This window comes from Schistocerca gregaria, chromosome 1 (assembly GCF_023897955.1).
Source record: "Schistocerca gregaria isolate iqSchGreg1 chromosome 1, iqSchGreg1.2, whole genome shotgun sequence".
NCBI lineage: Eukaryota > Metazoa > Arthropoda > Insecta > Orthoptera > Acrididae > Schistocerca > Schistocerca gregaria.
The window spans coordinates 503,936,743-503,954,932 of record NC_064920.1 but is presented as its reverse complement, the minus strand read 5'-3'; the positions used below and the strand labels follow the sequence as shown (position 1 = coordinate 503,954,932).

At 42.9% G+C, this 18,190-nt stretch overlaps 1 protein-coding gene across 18 annotated transcripts in view; it reads right to left on the bottom strand.

Moving 5' to 3' along the window:
* The window catches only part of LOC126354230 (AF4/FMR2 family member lilli-like), a 437,146-nt gene extending 422,919 nt beyond the window's left edge, over nt 1–14,227 (bottom strand). For 7 of the 18 annotated variants that reach the window (XM_050003725.1, XM_050003821.1, XM_050003836.1 and 4 more), the window contains exon 1: nt 13,939–14,211. In XM_050003725.1, coding sequence (XP_049859682.1) covers nt 13,939–14,046 — 108 coding nt within the window. In that variant the 5' untranslated portion in view covers nt 14,047–14,211. Of the gene's footprint in view, nt 1–13,938 lie in introns of all 18 variants that reach the window. The other 11 variants (XM_050003758.1, XM_050003732.1, XM_050003803.1 and 8 more) reach the window with 3 other exon arrangements.
* Between the last annotated feature and the right edge of the window lie 3,963 nt (nt 14,228–18,190).

Below are 18,190 nucleotides of genomic sequence, written 5' to 3'. Positions count from 1 at the left end.
CACGGCACAAGATCCCCGTCGCACACATTAATTTCGTAGGTTGCTCCGTTGACTCCGTAGCTAAATGCCACACTACAAATCTACGTGGATTATATTACAAACCGCAGGAGGTATCCGTGCGGTCCGCGGCGCCTTATCACGACTCGCGCGGCTTCCCCCGACGGAGGCTCGAGTCCTCCCTCGGGCACAGGTGTGTGTGTGTGTGTGTGTGTGTGTGTGTGTGTGTGTGTGTGTGTGTGTGTGTGTGTGTGTGTGTGTGTGTGTGTGTGTGGTCCTTAGCGTAAGTTAGATTAAGTCCGTGATTCAGATTTCAAGTTAAACTATGCTGTTATTTTTTGCCACTCTCCACGTTAGTCTATACTGTGCATACCTTTTTATCCCTGCAGAGCTACTGCACCACACTCCCCGCCTTTTCATCTCTGCATAGCAGCTACACCATACTGCAACTAGACCCATTTACAGTAATCGAGTCTTAGTCTCTCTCTAGAGCACCCCCTCTCCCACCCCCTCCCCCTACACCCCTTACATACAACACTCACTTCCCTCGAGTACCACATGAACTATTCATTGACGCCTCAGAATTTGTGTCACATCAACTGATCCATTCTGTTACTCAAGTTGTGCCATAATTTTCTTTTCTCCCTGATTCGATTCAGTACCTCATCATTGGTTATGTCCTCTACCAATACTATCTATTGCATTCTTCTGTGGATCCATACTGAAAACAGGGGTAGCCAAGATTTCGGCTCGCGGTCCGTGCCCAGGTCCTAGTGCCAAAGCAGTGTCTCGCTTCACATTTACCCAACTGTTATGCCGTGTAGTCTGAGCGCGAGGAGGGGGAAGAGGGGAAAACAGCAGACGCGCCACATTAAAATGACAGACAGTACTACTGTATGTGACGTGGTTTTATATTTCACGATTCTCGAAAGCGTAGATCATAAACAAAACGAGGTTTCAGTATTAATTAATTATTTCTGGCACGCTGGAGGCATAATGTAATTTTTATCTGGTACAAACTGTCGGCATACGGACAGACACAGAAAATTTCAAAGAGTTTCGCACTCCAGTTGTCACGAAATGAATGATTTATTTAGTTTCCCAATCTGAAAAAGGTCATTCGCACAAATATGTCGATCGAAGTATGTAACACTTTTGCAACATCATTATGAAGACTTGGAAAATCTACCTGAGAAAATCAATGTAGACTTCCTGGACAGTTTTAACGTAAAAGATTTGTAATCAGAACTGGAATTACCTTGCATGACACTCAGTTACATCTGCTCATACACAGGAGCGCTTTCAATTCAAACAGCAAATGCTGTCGAAAACACTTTGCCAGAAAGTGTCGCTTCTACAACGTGATTCTCTTTTTAAATGCATCCCATCAAATCAGAAAGAAGCTACCTTGCAGTGTCTTACTGTGGGCACTATGCAGCCAATCCACTTAAAATGCGAAGTCTGCGATCCATTCCGGATCTTCTAATTTTCGTTCCTACCATTCTTTTTCCTTCATAAATTCGACAATACCGATATTTAATTCTAAAAATCGTAGTAAGCAGCCCACTTGACTTAACCAGTGCACTTTGCAGTAATATATGAAAACTCCACACTACTCGTTCGTTTCCACTGAAAACTGTTGCAACTGAAACTAGAATAATGGGTGCCACTTCACAAATTTTATTACTCGTAGCACCAATTTCTTCAAGTGCTTCATGCCTTCAGATTTAGCACAAAATGCTTCCTGGTGTACAGAAAAACGAATCCCCTCTGTCGATAGTTGTAATTTTTTGCTCTTTCGACGACATCTAAAAGCTTAAATTCTTTCTGGGCGGTATTATAATGTCGTTTCGTAGCAAATGAGGAGCACCCCTCGCTTATGCTACTTGAGAATTGTCATCCCTCTCTTTCGTCGTTCCCATTCATTTTAAAGGTCTGTGACGATAGATCGCTAGACTGCTTCTTTTTGTGCAAACAGCCACTCGACCTGTGAACGTCCTTCGTGCCACGAACAAGCAGTGGGCGGTAAACAGCGCTGACACCACGATTCTGTTGAACTCGCAGAGTCGTGCCGAACACAAGACGCCGCACCGCAATGCTAAATGAACTGTCACGCTGTTCCAGTCCGCAGCTCGCGGTATAGTGGCTAGCGTTGCTGCCTGTAAATCACGGGATACCGGGTTCGATTCCCGGTCGAGTCGCGAATTTTCTCCAGCCGGGGACTGGGTGTTTGTGTTGTCATCATCATTCGAGCAGTGGCGAGACTGGAAATGGAAAAATTTGGAACTTGTACGGGCACTGGTGACCACGATGTTGAGCGCCCTACAAACCAACATCATCATCATCATCATCATCATCATCATCATCATCATCAACAACATCATCACGCTGTTCCGGGTCTTCCGAGATGGACCGAGTATAGCACTCTGTACGCCTCAAGTCTGCCACGCCGTGGCCGGCCCTAGTCTAAAAGTTTCAATTCGCCTTTCGTCTGTACTGTCTATCGTCCACATTTCACATACAAATAAGACTACACTTCACACAAATACCCTCAGAAAAGATTTCCGGATATTTAAATTTATTTTCCTCTTTTCATAAGTGCTTTTAGTGCTATAGTCAGTCTGCATCTTATACTTTCTCTACTTTGGCCATCATGAGTTAACTTGCTGTCCAAATAGCAAAACTCATCTACTAAATTTACTTTCTCAATTCCTTATCTAATTCCTTCTGCATCTCTTGATTTAATTCAACTAGATTCCACTACCGTTGTTTCACTTGTTGTTAATGTTCATCTTATACCCTCTTTTCAAGACACTATCCATTTCATTCAACTGCTCTTCCAAGCCTTTGAGCACCTCTGACAATTACAAAGACATCAGCAAACCTCTGCTTGGAACGCACCTTCATTACAGGAGCCATTTTGAAGGCTACGCATGGCACCGCCACATATCGTAACTTCATGAAACTATAGGCTCTGAAGCGGAAATATTCCACAATATTCCACAACAAATTCCTCGTTTTTTCAACAGAAATTGATCGAGAAAAAAGTATGTTGCTTTACTCATTGAAAGCTCCTCTAGTTTTTATTTCTTCTTCCTCAATTTTAATTCCCTTTCCAAATTTATCCTTGTTTTACTTTACATACTAATGTACAGATTGAATAATAACCCTGTCTCACTCCCTTCTCAACCACTGCTTCACTTTCATGTCCTTCAACTATTATAACTGCAATCTGGTTTTTGCACAAGTTGTAAATAACCCTTCGCTCTCTGTATTTCCACCCCTCTGCCTATAGAATTTCAAAGAGTGTACTCTTGTCGATACTGTGAATAGCTTTCTCTAAATGTACAAGTGCCACGAACTTAAGTTTGCCTTTCTTCAGTCTATCTTCTAAGACACATCGTTGTGTTTGTATGGTCTTGCGTGTTGCTACATTTACTCAGAATCCAAACTGATCTTCCCATGGGATGTTTTATTCGAATTAGTATTTACTACCAACTCCTAAATATATTTACTATTTCCCCCTAAATACCCTGCATGTGCCTGAGAGAAATTCATTACCATGGCAGCGAGAATAGTACAGTACCTGAAACTTCCTTGCAGATTAAAACTGTGAGCCGGACCGAGACTCGAACTCGGGACCTTTGATTTTCGGTGGTAAGCGCTCTATCAAGTGAGCTACCCACGCATGATTCACGAGCCCCCTCACAACTTTACTTCCGTCAGTACCTCGTCTCCTACCTTCCAAACATCGCAGAAGTTCTCCTACAAACTTGCAGGTATGGCACTGCTGAAAGAAAGAATATAGCCACGGCCTGGTGGGGGGAGGGGGGTGTTACCAAAATGAAATTTTCACTCTGCAGCAAAGTGTGCACTCCTATGAAGTCCCAGCCTGGCACACAGTTTTAATCTGACAAAGTTTCATAGCAGCCACACTCCGTTGCAAAGTGATAATTTCATTTACAACCGTACCTATTTAAACGTTTCGATGTTCACACCCACCTTCGGGTTGAGATAAGCATTCCTTACTCTTTTTATGCAAGGGAAACGGAGTCTCTGGCGTGGATGAACACAGTAAAAAGGACCAGTGTTTCTGACAGGGCAGCGCCTGTGTGAGACGTTGCGGAAGCGGAGCACAGTGTGTTGTCACTTTGTAAGGCAGCCAACGCGTGCCGCAACCGTGGCGGGTGAAATCGCGAAGCGGCACAGGAAGGAAACGCGCAGTGCCGTGGGGAACAGAAAGGCGACAGCCAGCAGCCTGGACTCTTCGCACGGCACTGGCTTTCGCCCTACCGCGGCCCGCTTTGTCGTAATGAGCGCCGACTGATGTAACGCCACGCGCCGTACACTACGTCGGGTAACATCCCAGCAGAGCGACTGCCATGTATCCGGGGCCCTGATCTGCAGAGGGCTACATTTTGCAACTACCCGCTCACGCCCAATATGCAATACCTAATCGAAAGTATCCAGACACCTATTACTGGACACCCTTCGACTTTATGACGACTTGAACTCTGCTGGGGATACTTTCAATGAGGTGTCTTAGCATCTGTGTAGAGATGGAAGCCCATTCTTCCTCAAGAGCCGAAAACAGAGGAGAAACTGATCTCGGACAGTGGGGTCTGGAGTGATCGACGTGCTAAATCATCCCAAAGGTTTCCCATTGGGTTCATGTGAGGCTCTGGGAGAGGCCAGTCCAGTTCAGGAACGTCATTGTCCACAAACCATTGCCTTACGGGCGCTGTTTTATAACAGAGTGCAACGTCATACTCGTACAGTCATCGTCACCGAAATGTTCTTCTGAAGCAGTACACAAAGCTTTAAAATGTGTTCCTATCCTTCCACATTTAGCGTTTTCTTAAGCGTAACGAGGGACCAAGCCGTAACACGATATCTTCGATACTTCACTTTTGTCACTACGCAAGACGCCAGGTAACGTTGTCCAGACATTAGCCACACCCAAACCCTTCCGTCGGATTGCCATATAGCATAGCGTTATACATCGTTTCAAATTGCTCGTTTCCATGCGTCCATTGTCCAGTGGAGCCGCTCTTTACTCCACCTCAGGCATCGCCTTATACTGACTACAAAACTGTGCAGCTTTTTAGTAGCTGCTCGACCATCGTACCCCCTACTTTTTAACTCCCTACGCACAGTCACTGTAGTAGCTAGGTTGCTGGTAGCTCGAGTGATTTCTTCCGCTGATTTGATGCTATTTTTTTTACAACCACCCTCCGCAATATTCGATGCTCCCTGTCCGTCAGTAGTCCTGCAGGAATTACACCTTATCTTGGTTTAGCAGTGGTTGTTTCTTCACGTTTCCATTCCCACAATCACTTCGCTAACAGTCGACCTGGACAACTTAAGAAGAGTTTAAATGTACCTGATACATGAGTTACTCTGGTGACATCCAATGACGTGTCCATGTTCTAAGTCGCCGTGCTCTTCTGACGACAAATTCTGGTGTAACAACACAATATTCCACGCCTCTAGGGACACCTAGTTGCATTACATACTGCTGTTCGGATACTTCTGAACAGATAGTGTATTTTTGGCTACCTCATCAGCTTCTAACAGCATAATGTTAAAGGGGCAAATTCCTTTAATGCAGGATGATGCTGTAGGTCATAGTATTTACAGTGTACACTATGCATTACGAAAGGAGTTCATTATCTTTTTCAGACTCTTAAGATACGATCCTGAGTAAACGGCGTCTGAAAATCCGTAACTAAGGTCGCGCGGTTCGCCTCGGTAGCTGCGCGGTCAGCACTGCGGATTGCAAACCATAGGGGCGCGGGTTCGATTTCTGGCCGAGCTGAAGATTTTTGTCCGCTCGGGGAATGGGTGTTGTCCTTGCGTTCGTATCGTCGTTTCTGACATTCCACTGTTGAGATGGCTATATGGGCATGACTCGAAAGCCAACGAATTGAACAAACAACTAAAAACTAAGGACATTGGTCAGGTTAGCAAATGTGTGTGAATGACAGGGACTAATCGAAACGCACTGTTCTCTCTTCCAACTGTAGGACAAATCTGAATATAGGCAGCGCAAACTGAATGCTGTCAAAGGCAGGCTGTTACTAGCGCTGGAAGCTCAGTGAAAACACGGGGCCATCTGAAAACAGGATATGATGCATTAGCAGTTCTACGCGCCGTCTATGTCTCAGACACGCGATGTGATCGTGAAAATCCCCGAAACTAAGTCAGTGGTAGCATTCAGGCATGACGGAGAGGTTCACGAAACCTGTGTCTCGAATCTGAGTCAATTTCGTTTTGAAATGACATGCTTATCATTAATACACAGTCAGCTATTAGTCAACAACCGAGCACATGCTGTAGGAGTGTCTTCGTGCGACAGTTACCGTAACAACAAGACTAGACATCGAGAATGAATCTTTCAGTCTGCAGAATAGAGTTTATTGTTTCGAATCTTCCTGTCCGATTAAAACATCCTTTGTTTCAGAACCGATAGTCGTGTATAGTATGCGGGAGAACTCCTGTGGAGTTGAGAAACATAGGTGAGAGGCACTGGCGGAAGTAAAGCTGTGAAGGAGGATCGTGGGTTGTGTCTTGATAACTAAATCGCTAAGTGCATAAACCGCGTGTGTGAATTCCTAAGGGACCAAACTGCCGTGCTCACCGGTCCCTAGTCTTACACACTACGTAAGCTAACTTGTGCTAAGAACACCAGACACACACCCGTGCCCGTGAGAGGGCTCGAACCTCTGGCGGGAGGGACGGCGCCATCAGTGACATTGCGCCTCTAACCACGCGGCACTCCGCGCGGCAAGAGCATAAACCGCTAAAGGCAAAGTTCCGGGTTTGTGCCCCCCTCCGGCACATAGTGTTAATTTGCGAGGAAGTTTCAAGATGGCAGATGAACAGACGTTACACGCTGCAAGCAAAGTGACGCTGAGGAAATTATCTCGTGAAAAGAGTTTTTTTTAGCAGATGTACGAAACTTTCATCACATAGTGCCAGATTTCTGAGGGCTCGTGGGATGGCGTGGGTGGGGAGAAAGGTGACTGTTTAACATCTCATTACATGGAGGTCATTAGAGACGGGCAGCTTCTTCAGACGCGAAAGGCTGGAATATATAGCGAACTATCTATGGCCTGTCTGAACAACCGACGTGGCATCCGCCAGAAGAAAATAAGGAGAACCGAGGAAAAATTAAGTTTGGCCGGACGGGAATTTAAACAGCACTCTCTCTACATACGAACCCGGAATATTAATCATTCTGACATTCTACCCGATAGTTTTAAAAGTGCGGGACAGTTGCATAATGAATATTTCGAACTGTTTTCTCGGAAAAGCGCGTTTACGCGTGTCTATTGTTTAATACACAGTACTGCTATTTTACCCTTACTACCTTCTACTAGATATTCTGTAGTGACAAATACTATTTTGTGAATTATGGCATTTCAAAGAGATGCGGAACACCAAGAAATCCACAGATTCTCACTAAATGTTTTGTAGCACGTACGTGTTAGGCAAAATTTTCTTGGAATACAAAAGAACGCTAAGGAAATCAATATTTCATTGTGACTCATCGCCGACCTCTGTAGCCGAGCGGTTCGAGGCGCTTCAGTCCTAAACTGCGCTGCTTCGATAGCAGGTTCGAATCCTGCCTCGGGCATGGATGTGTGTGATGTCCTTAGGTCAGTTATGTTTAAGTAATTCTAAGTCTAGGGGACTGATGACCTCAGATGTTAAGTCCCATAGTGCTTAGAGCCATTCCACTGTGACTCATCGCAGCGCGTACTTCTTGTACAAATGAACAGTAGTATTAGCTTTTTAAACTGTTTAATAATTTCTTTGCAGAACAGTGTTGTACACTAGAAATGAGCCGAATGAATCTGCCATTTCAAACAGATTGGCCTTGCATTCTGGAGTATGGAGACTCTCACCTCCATCCCGAAATCCTGACTTAGTCTCTTTAAACTACTTCAGGCAAATGTTGAAATGGTTCCTACTATAAGGCCACGACTGACTACCTGTCCCATTCTTGTCGAACTAGACCTTTCAGTAAGTAAATACCTTTGTATATGAATCTTTTTTTGTTCTTAAATTGTAATACCATGTCATGTCCAGTATCCTTGTAAAAGTGATCCACTTATGAATAAAAGTACTGCAGCCGCAGGCGGCCATATGTTGGCAACTATTTACTATCCTTCTCCTATATTATTGTTCTCTACGCGAATGACGCTCGGCAACTCCATAACCACACAAATTGCAACAGAGGTACATCCTGTAACAAAGGATCAATTATCGGCAATCAATTTTAGTGGTATGCTGTAGTAAGCGTGTGAGTTAACAGTAGCATAAAATGCGTTTGAAAAGGTGATAGACTCTGCTTTAAGAGCGTCACATGCTGAAGTGTAATTCCGATGTTTCTTCAATGTCTGCTTATTGCTCTGCATGCACTTATGTTAACTAACACTTAGAAGGTGCAACAGGTCTACTAAAGAGACTGCTTACACCACGCTTGTCCGCCCTATTCTGGAGTATTGTTGTGCGGTGTGGGATGCGCATAAGGTGGGACGGATGACATCGAAAAAGTGCAAAGAAGGGCAGCTCGTTTTGTATTATCGCGAAATAGGGGAGATAATGCCACAGACATGATACGTGAATTGGAGTGGCAATCATCAAAACAAAGGCGTTTTTCGTTGCGACGGGATCTTCTCATGAAATTTCAATCACCAGTTTTGTAGCCGGCCGAGGTGGCCGAGCGGTTCTAGGCGCTACAGACTGGAACCGCGCGACCGCCACGGTCGCAGGTTCGAATCCTGCCTCGGGCATGGATGTTTGTGATGTCCTTAGGTTAGTTGGGTTTAAGTAGCTCTAGGAGACTGATGACCTCAGAAGTTAAGTCCCATAGTGCTCAGTGCCATTTGAACCAGTTTTCTCCTCCGATTGCGAAAACATTCTGATGGCACCCACCTACATAGGGATAAATGATCATCACGATAAAACGAGAGAAATCAGGGCTCGCACAGCAAAATTTAAGTGCTTATTTTTCCCACGCGCGTTTTCGAGGGTGGAACGCTAAAGAGGCAGACAGGTGGTTCATTGAACCCTCTTCTATGCACTTCATTATGAATAGCAGAGTAATCACGCAGATGTTGATGAATAAGAATGCCTTGTTACTTACATAACATCCATTTGACGAAAGTAATTCCTGCTAATTCTGAATAAACGTTGCTGAAATATTTAGGATTTATTCTTTTTTAACAATAAACGAAAAATCCAGATACTTTCCCGTGTGATTAATTTTTTTTTTTTTTTTTTTTTTTTTTTGTAAAAGGTACAAAGACTAATACAATTTTGATCGACCAGCAAAACTGTGGGAGAATGCATCGAAATTAGTAGTTAAGAAAGGCGGGACATTTGAATTATATAGGGTCGTTTGGTTTAGCGACGAAGCCCGCATGGGTACGTTAATAAGCAAAATTGGCGCATCTGGGGAACTGAGAACCAATATTTCGCGATCGAGGAGTCTCTTCACTCTCTGCGGGTGACTTTGTGGTGTGTACTGTCCAGTCACGGAATAATCTGTGCGATATTCCTTGATGCCACGTTAACTACCAAACGCTACGTGAAGGTTTTTCCCCATTATCCAAAGTCACCATGGTTTCGACAAGATGTGGTTCATGCAAGACGGAGCTCCACCCGCGGACCGCAATCTGGATCTGGGGTACCCAGAGGCCACTGGCATGGGCTTCGATTGGCCGCCATATTCTCCGGATCTGAATATATCCGACTCCTTTTTGTGGGGCTATATTATAGACAAGGTATACAGCAATAACCCCAAAACCATTGCTGAGCTGAAAACAGCCATTCGGGAGGTCATCGACAGCATCGATGCTCCGACACTTCAGCGTGTGATGCAGAATTTCGCTATTCGCCTGCGCCACATGATCGCCAATGACGGCAGGCGTGCCGAACATATCATAACCTAAATCCGAAAATCTGTAGTGACCGTTACATGTTGAACAAAGTGTGTGCACGCCGTAGTTTGTAACTAATTTTCGTCTTTTTTCGTACAGTTCAGTAACTGTCGCCCTGTACCTGGTTTACCACCACCAATCAAATAAAATAATCACTTGTGGATGGCGCACGTGTTTACGGAACCGACTTTTCCAGTAGCCACGGTATACGGGAGATCGCGACGCGAGCACTCATCTTGTGCTATAGGATGCACCTGCCCTTAATAGGTCGGTTTGAACACCCCAGTGTTTCACTGGACATGGTCCCCATAGAGATAGAATGTCCTGGCATTCCTCTGACCGTTGCCCTATCTTTCACAGAAAGTTATTCGACACCACCGATTGAACGTGGATTCGGGACGATGGGAAACTTGGCATTTTTCAGACGTACATATTATTGCTAGGCGTGAAAGAAACTGTGAATGACAGGAGAATCCCAGTGTCGACTGTAGACAGGACCAGGACGTACGGGTTTATGATCTGCGCAGCACTGAAAAGTTCTTTTGAAAAAAGGATAGAAGTGAAACTGACGACACTATAAACATCATTATCGGTGATAGAAAATAGCCTGTTAAAACGGGAATACACGCTCAATCTTCCTCTGTCTTCAGCATTGGCACAGTTCTTAGCAGTGCCTAGGCTAATATTAACCATCTTGAGTCATCAGTCTTTTGACTGGTTTGATGCAGTCCGCCACGAATTATTCTCTTGTGCAACCGCTTCATCTCAGAGTAGAACTTGGAGCCTATGTCCTCAATTATTTGTTGGATGTATTCAAAACTCTGTCTTCCCTTACAGTTTTTAACTTTTACAGCTGCCTCTAAAAGCATAGGAATTATTCCCTGATGTCTTAAAATATGTCCTATCAGCCCGTCCATTCTTCTTGTCACCGTTTCCCATATGTTCATTTTTTCGCCGATTCTAGGGACACCCTCATTTCTTATCTTATCACTCCAATTAATTTTCAACATCCTTCTGTAGCACCACTTCTCAAACGCTTTGGCTCTCTTCTTTTCCGATTTTCCTATAATCCATCATGAAGCTACGCAACTCAAAACAATGAACGTCTGATTTATATAGCAAAGGAACAGAAAACTGACAACATTTTAAGTAGGCCTATCGATGTAAAATAAGCGACACAATAAAAACAGCAAACAAAAGTTAAATGAGACTTCATTTTACACTTATACAATTAAGAGAAGGATTTTCACGTGCGGCCGTACTAAGAGCTACTCAAAATTTTTAAAGAGTAAAAACTGTAAAAGCTATCGGAGAAACTTTGGATAAAAGGAGGATACACCGGAGTTCAGCACTTCGTGAACACCGAAATCAACAGAGCGTTGACACAATCTGAAAAATTTCATGCACATGCAAAGGGCAAATACAGAAGTTACAGGTAAACTTGTGGGTTGATACGTCGACCCCACGCTCTCCTACGGTTCGTTACACATATAACTTGATGCTGCTATGTTTAACATGTAAACCGTCAGTGACGGTGATACATGTATTTCTATATTACAATTAAAGAAACGACGTAGTAAGTTACGACGAGTGAAATACAGTATTTTCATGGAAACGACTAACCAAAATTTACAGAGGATCCACGCAATCACTTCTACGTGAAATCGTTTTGTGATTAGTCAAACTAAGTTCTGCATAAAACGCAACAATATTTGTGACTAAGCTGGCTGTGGAGCAGGACGACGTCGACGACGACGACCACCACCACCACCAACAACAACAACAACAACAACCACAACACAATTAATACGCAGAGTGCTTTCTCCAGACACTCTGTAGTACACCAACAAATACACCTTACAATGAAGGAGAAAAAAAACGGGAACTACCAAGATACCATTAAGGTCAAATTTTATCTCAGCGGCGTGTGAAAACTGCGTCATCTTCAAACTTGTTTCATAATACAGTTCGGTGAGACATAATGATACTTCGATCAATGTACCCAGTAGTAATGCCATCCAGAAAACGTGCACTGGCATTTCCGAATGTGTCGACGGGACAAAATTAGGAAGCTGCATGAAGTCCATGGCGCAGAGTGCTAATGCGATATGTTGCAATACAGCGAAGCTCGAAATCGGCCTTAAATAGACTGAACGACGTACTTGGTGCGTCTCAAGCGTCTGCTTATAGCAACACTTGTGACCCAGTGCTCTGCGCAAATATGTACCAAGAGGGACGCGATGGTGTTGAATTTTTTGACCTGATGAAACACGATAAAGAGCTTCATCTGTACACATCTCACTGGACGCATATGTGAGATGAGAGGGGCTTCGCAACCCTGCCACTCAACCCGATTCAGAAATTTCGCGATTTCTGAGAAATCACAAACACCGGAATCGTCCCTTTGAATACACCATGACCAACGTCCTCCGCCATCATTGTCCATTTGAGTTAAGCATGTTGAAGACAGTACTGTGTACCTGCGGCGATGGCTGTATTATAAAATGTCAGAAATATTAAAGTAGTAGTTAGAGATTTAGTTCCAGTGGATGTTATCGTATCCGCTTGCTTCGAGTACATTAATATTGTTACAACTGGTAAACAAATCTTCGGCCAAGAGTATTCGCCGGCTTTTCGGTGAATATGCGGAATAATGAGATTTTCTGCAGTTTCCATATGCTGTTTTTAAATTAGCGGTGCCTTCAAGATGTCGTTATATTTTTTACATTAAATAAAAGTTGACGCAAGAGGGTGTAAAGGAAACGAGAAAAAATAAGTATCATCATATCATTTACTACATTGAAACATATTGGTAGGAACTGGCAAACACAGTTTAGCATGTTATTAGGAGAAGAAACATCCGCAGTCACAGTCCTTGAAGATTTGTGGAACATGACAATGTATAGCAAGGGAGACAGCAAATTCTCGGAAGAAAGACGGCCAGACTGCGCGTGAGCTGCGCCCATGCTGTTGCTCCGCGGCATCGATTTTCCGTGTGGGTGGCGAAGTTAACGTAGGGGTGCAAACGCCACTGACGCACGCGCCTGTCAAGCACAGGGAGCGTATCAACATGGCGAATTGTTGTGAGGCACAACCGTAAACCCGTCGCGCCCACAAAGATTACGGTAAAAACATATGCGTTCTTCCGCAGCAATAACGAGCCTTTGCCAAGACGATACGAAACCATGATATTGATAAAGCTACGAGATCATTTGTTCAGCGTGAACTCAGCGGTGTAACTCGCTTAAGGTCTGAAACAATTCAATGAGTTGCTTACTTGCAGACAAAAACGTGCCAGTAATGGTGCACCTTCTGATGGCAGTTATAAAGGATGTGAAATGCAATACGTGGACATCGTAGGCAGACGCTCGGCGTCCGCACCCGTGACCAAGGGTTGGGCACTCAGCTACTCAGTATTCCAGTGAGAGCCTCTACGCACTTCCAGGCTACCATAAAAGGCGGCGGCACAACCTGGACAGAGCTTCCGCTGACCGTACCTCTTGGTCGCGTGCTTTATCCGCAGGACAGCCCCACTGTGTATCTCATTAAAGATGTACGCACACACTGACGTTGATCGGTCGCCGATCCTTGCTTGCATGGAATTATTCTGTTGACTGGGAAACACCTGCGTTTCACTGCAGTCGCTGAAAATCTGGAGGAGCACTGACAATGCGTGGTACACAATCATAATACCTAAAATTTCGTTCTAATTTATACACCACAGAGCACTTTTTGGATAGTAAGTGTAGTACCAACACAATCTTCAGTAACGAAGCAACGGACAACTGCAACTGACAAAGCATTACTCCTCAACCTCCTGATACCACGAACTAGCAGCTATGGTTATTTCTGAAATTGTGTTTTTAACAAAACATACACTGAGAACAGCAAGAATCATATGTATAGTTTCTCTGCTTTAAAATGATGTAAGAAATAACTGCTATGCCAACTAAGACAAACCGTCGATAGCAAATTAATTTGGTAGTCTTACCGGTGACAATTCCGCCTCCCCCTCACTATGCTCGATCTGCAATGACTGTTGCTTTGATCGCTTCGCCTGAGCTCTCGGAATTTTGTCGGCCAGCTTTGGCGAGTTCATAACGAATCATTAACTTTTTAAAAAGGCATCAAGACAGACCACGTCGCATCTACACTGCAACCACACACACTATCAACAGATATTTCTGCAGCTGTCACGAGCACTTCACACCATACTGACGTTTGCAGCCAATCCACCCACACCACCTTACGCACGCCTCTGCTGCACAAGCACGACTGTCGTCTGCTACGCGTTCCTGCCAGCTGACATCGCCTCCTAGCGCCACTCAATTGCTGCGGCGCTCCGCGTAACTACGATCGTTGTAGCTGCTGAACTGCAAACTTGTCACTTCCCCGCAATGCAGCTGTAGTACGACATACATGAACGAAAGACAAGGCGAGACGAGACAAGACAAACCAAACCAAACCAAACCAAACCAGGTCCTGCTTAGGTTATTGCTCCTGCTGCTGCTGCTTCATCGGGCATATTAAACTCAATGAAATTATTTTGAACGTTTCGTCATTAGTTGCAAATGATTGCTTTTCGAAACCGTCTGCTAAAATGAGGACACTATTTGTTTTACTAACGCGCCAGTAGGCACAAGTTTTATTCATATCATGAAGGCGTCAATTTTTATGTATAGTATATCATGTAGAAACTGTTGCACGAAAATGTTTAAAAAAGTTTTTCCTTTAAAAATTTACATTTTTCCGCCCATGAAAACACAATTTATACCTTGAACATAATGTTCCAAACATCTTCGAGAAAGAATCTAGAGAATATTTTTCCGCTACAGTACCATTTATTACGTCACCATGGCATTTTATTGCACCCACCTCCAAGTAGGCATAAACAATACAAACAAAATTTATTTGAATTCAATGTTTCTGCCTTTGTGGAAATAAACTTTACTTCACTAATTGACAGCGCAGATCGCTGATATAGTGGTTAATTATAATTCTAAGATATCTTCAGCGACATAAGATGCCTAAGTGAGTTAATCTTGGTGTTTGTCCAATACATCAGCATGTGAAAACAAAATATTCCTGACACTTTTATTGGACATGGTTCATATTGTTACAAAATGAGTCACGAGAAACCACATTATTTCTGCATGCACACAAATCATACACCTTCCTTTAATAGTTAGCATCACATTAATAAATTAAGCAGTTCTTCTCTTTCAGAAGGATGTACAAAATCCAAGTTATGTCAATATCAAACAGTGTAAACCACCACCTTACACACACATATGCAGCAGAGCAGCACAACTGTTATCTACTGCTTTTCCTACCAGCCAATATGGCAAACAAGAAATGGCGTTTTTTGTTTTTGCTCAGCTAAGACACTATCAACATAACTTTCACTGAATATGACACAGCACACCAAGAGCACAAGTTTCTAACTCTGACATTCTGTGTCAACAAGCAGTAGTTGTGTTCTACAGTCTGTGACTGTACTTCTTAAACAATATTATCCTTTCATTGTTAAGTGCTGTAGATACATGCATTGAGAAGTGTTTCATGGAACTAGCAGATATAAACTGTACAACCAGTGTTCTGCCACACTAAAACATATATGTTGATACCCATGTTGTAAACAACCCTTCTGGATAAAATTTGCAATGAAAAGTGTAATGCACTTAGGTATGTCCAACATATTGATATTTTAAATATAGTTTAGAAACACAAATGCTGAAATAGTTTCCAAGTTTTCTTAAAGTGGTGGTATTGGGCTTAGGGGTTTGGGAGTACATTAAAAATTCAGTCTTTCACAATTTATGAGGTAAAGCCAGTAAACAATAAGTAAGAGGCGTATATTCACCTCACACCTTAATTTTTATCCAGTCATCTGTGTGAGAATTATTCAATCTTCACAAACATCAGGTCATCAAGTAGTAGTGTAGGTCTTCTCAAAACTTAAAAGATATCTACAAGTAATGGGTATTGTCTGTGTAAGGTCAGGTTATAAAGGAGGAGTCCTCTCGCAAACTTTCATTGAAAGCCATTAAGGATGTGATCAGGCAATGGTTCGGCATGGTACTTGAGAATCTTCCCTGTGTAGATAGCAAGGTCTACACTATAATAACAACCGGGACTAATGTTCTTCCCTGGTTTCTAAAGTGGGGAGAGGGGATTAATTTTCTTTTGCCTCTACAATTCAGGGAAGCGTTCTTTACCGAAATTGGAAATGTAAAGTACGGGTTTCATGATCGATGTCTTAAATTACAGGCCACAAAATGCCTACTCTAGTTATTATCTGGAGATGCAAGCAGTTTTAAGCACAAAAGGTGGAACTTCAGAGCTGCCTATCCTTTTCAGTGATTCACCCTGTGTAGTATAGAAGGATAGTCAGTGGTGTTAATGCTAGCAAACTGCAAGAATACCTATGTCTGTGTACTTTTTGGAAATGATCTTAAATATTTAGGTTCATCCATGTTGGAGGTGTATGAAACAAAACTCCAGTGGAAATTATTAAACTTAAAGCCGGTTCCTTAAACTTTGTATGTAAGCTGTCTCATGACAGTTAGCATCTATCTTCAAGTTTTGCCAGTTCCGTTTCTCTTCAGCATCTCCATGACACTCCCACAGTCAAACAAATTGCAACCACAATTAGGCCTTTTTTGTACAGGTGCCACACACTTGAAGAATACTGTATGAACTTTGGTACCACATCCTTCACAAATGACCAGAATTTCTTTGGGTTTTGTGCAAGATCCTTCAATAATAATGTGCTACGACAGTTGCAGACAGTTCCATGCATTGCTCCCTTGACAGTCAAAACATTACATTTTTCAATGGCAGTTAATTTTTATGCTTCAGCAACTGCAATGAAACACGTACATGCAGGGCCAATAACTAAATTCCTACAAAAAATAAATAATAATAATAATAATAATAATAATAATAATAATAATCTCTCAAAAATGTAATGTCAGGTTCATATAGCTGCTTACCTATGTTGCATCAGGCCAGTTCATATTAAGGAACAAAATCATGCATGATCAAATTTTTAATTTTGTTACAAATAACTGGAGTGACTTTCCATAATATCACACCAAGTGAGTACTAAGATTATATGCCTTTAACATAGGGTGGACTGTGCAAGTTGATCACAGCAAGCAGAAATTCATTGCAATGTCAACTTATATATTAAAGCACGTACTGGAGGTTATTGGGTATGGTGCCTTTACTTTACACAGAATCCGTCACATAATCATCTTCATATTTCCATGTTTGATGAGGAATTTTCTGGTCCAGAAAATACAAAGATAGCCTTAAAGGTTCAGGTATCAACATGAAGATAGCAGCACTTGTCAATTAAAGTCAGGGAATTTATTTGCACTTGCCTAAACTTCAGCCATTCTGGATGTGCAGTAGTTGTTTGACAGTAATTTTGATGTGTTGTCGTGTGTGTGTGTATTTGAAATGGACAAAAATCTGGTATCACATTGTCATTGCATGTGCAAGTTAAACACTACCTGCACACCATTTACAGGGACTCTGCACTATCATTTACCACTGTGTAACTTTGGGCAGCTGAATTTAAATGTGGCCATACTACATTGAAGCTCCAAAGACACTGGTATAGGCATGCGTATTCAAATAGAGATATGTAAACAGGCAGAGTACAGCACCGTGGTCTGCAATGCCTAAATAAGATGACAAGTGTCTGGTGCAGTTGTTAGATCAGATACTGTTGCCACAATGGCAGATTATCAAGATTTAAATGAGTTTGAACTTCGTGTTATAGTTGGTGTCTCCGATGTAGCGATGAAGTCAGGATTTTCCCATTCGACCATTTCACGAGTGTGCAGTGAATATCGAGAATCTGGGAAAACATCAAATTTCCGACACTGCTTCAGCTGTAAAAAGATCCTGCAAGAACAGGACCAACGACAACTAAAGAGAATCGTTCAAATTGACAGAAGTGCAACCCTTCCGCAAATCACTGCATATTTCAATGCTGGGCCATCAACAAGAGTCAGTGCGCAAACCATTCAACAAAACATCACTGATTTGGGCTTTCAGGGCCAAGGGCTGACTGTGTACCCTTGATGACTGCATGACACAAAGCTTTACACCTCACCTGGGTCTGTCAACACCGACATTGGACTGTTGATGACTGGAAACATGTTGCCTGGTCAGACAAATCTTGTTTCTGATCGTACCTAGCGGATGGATTTGCACAGGTATGGAGACAA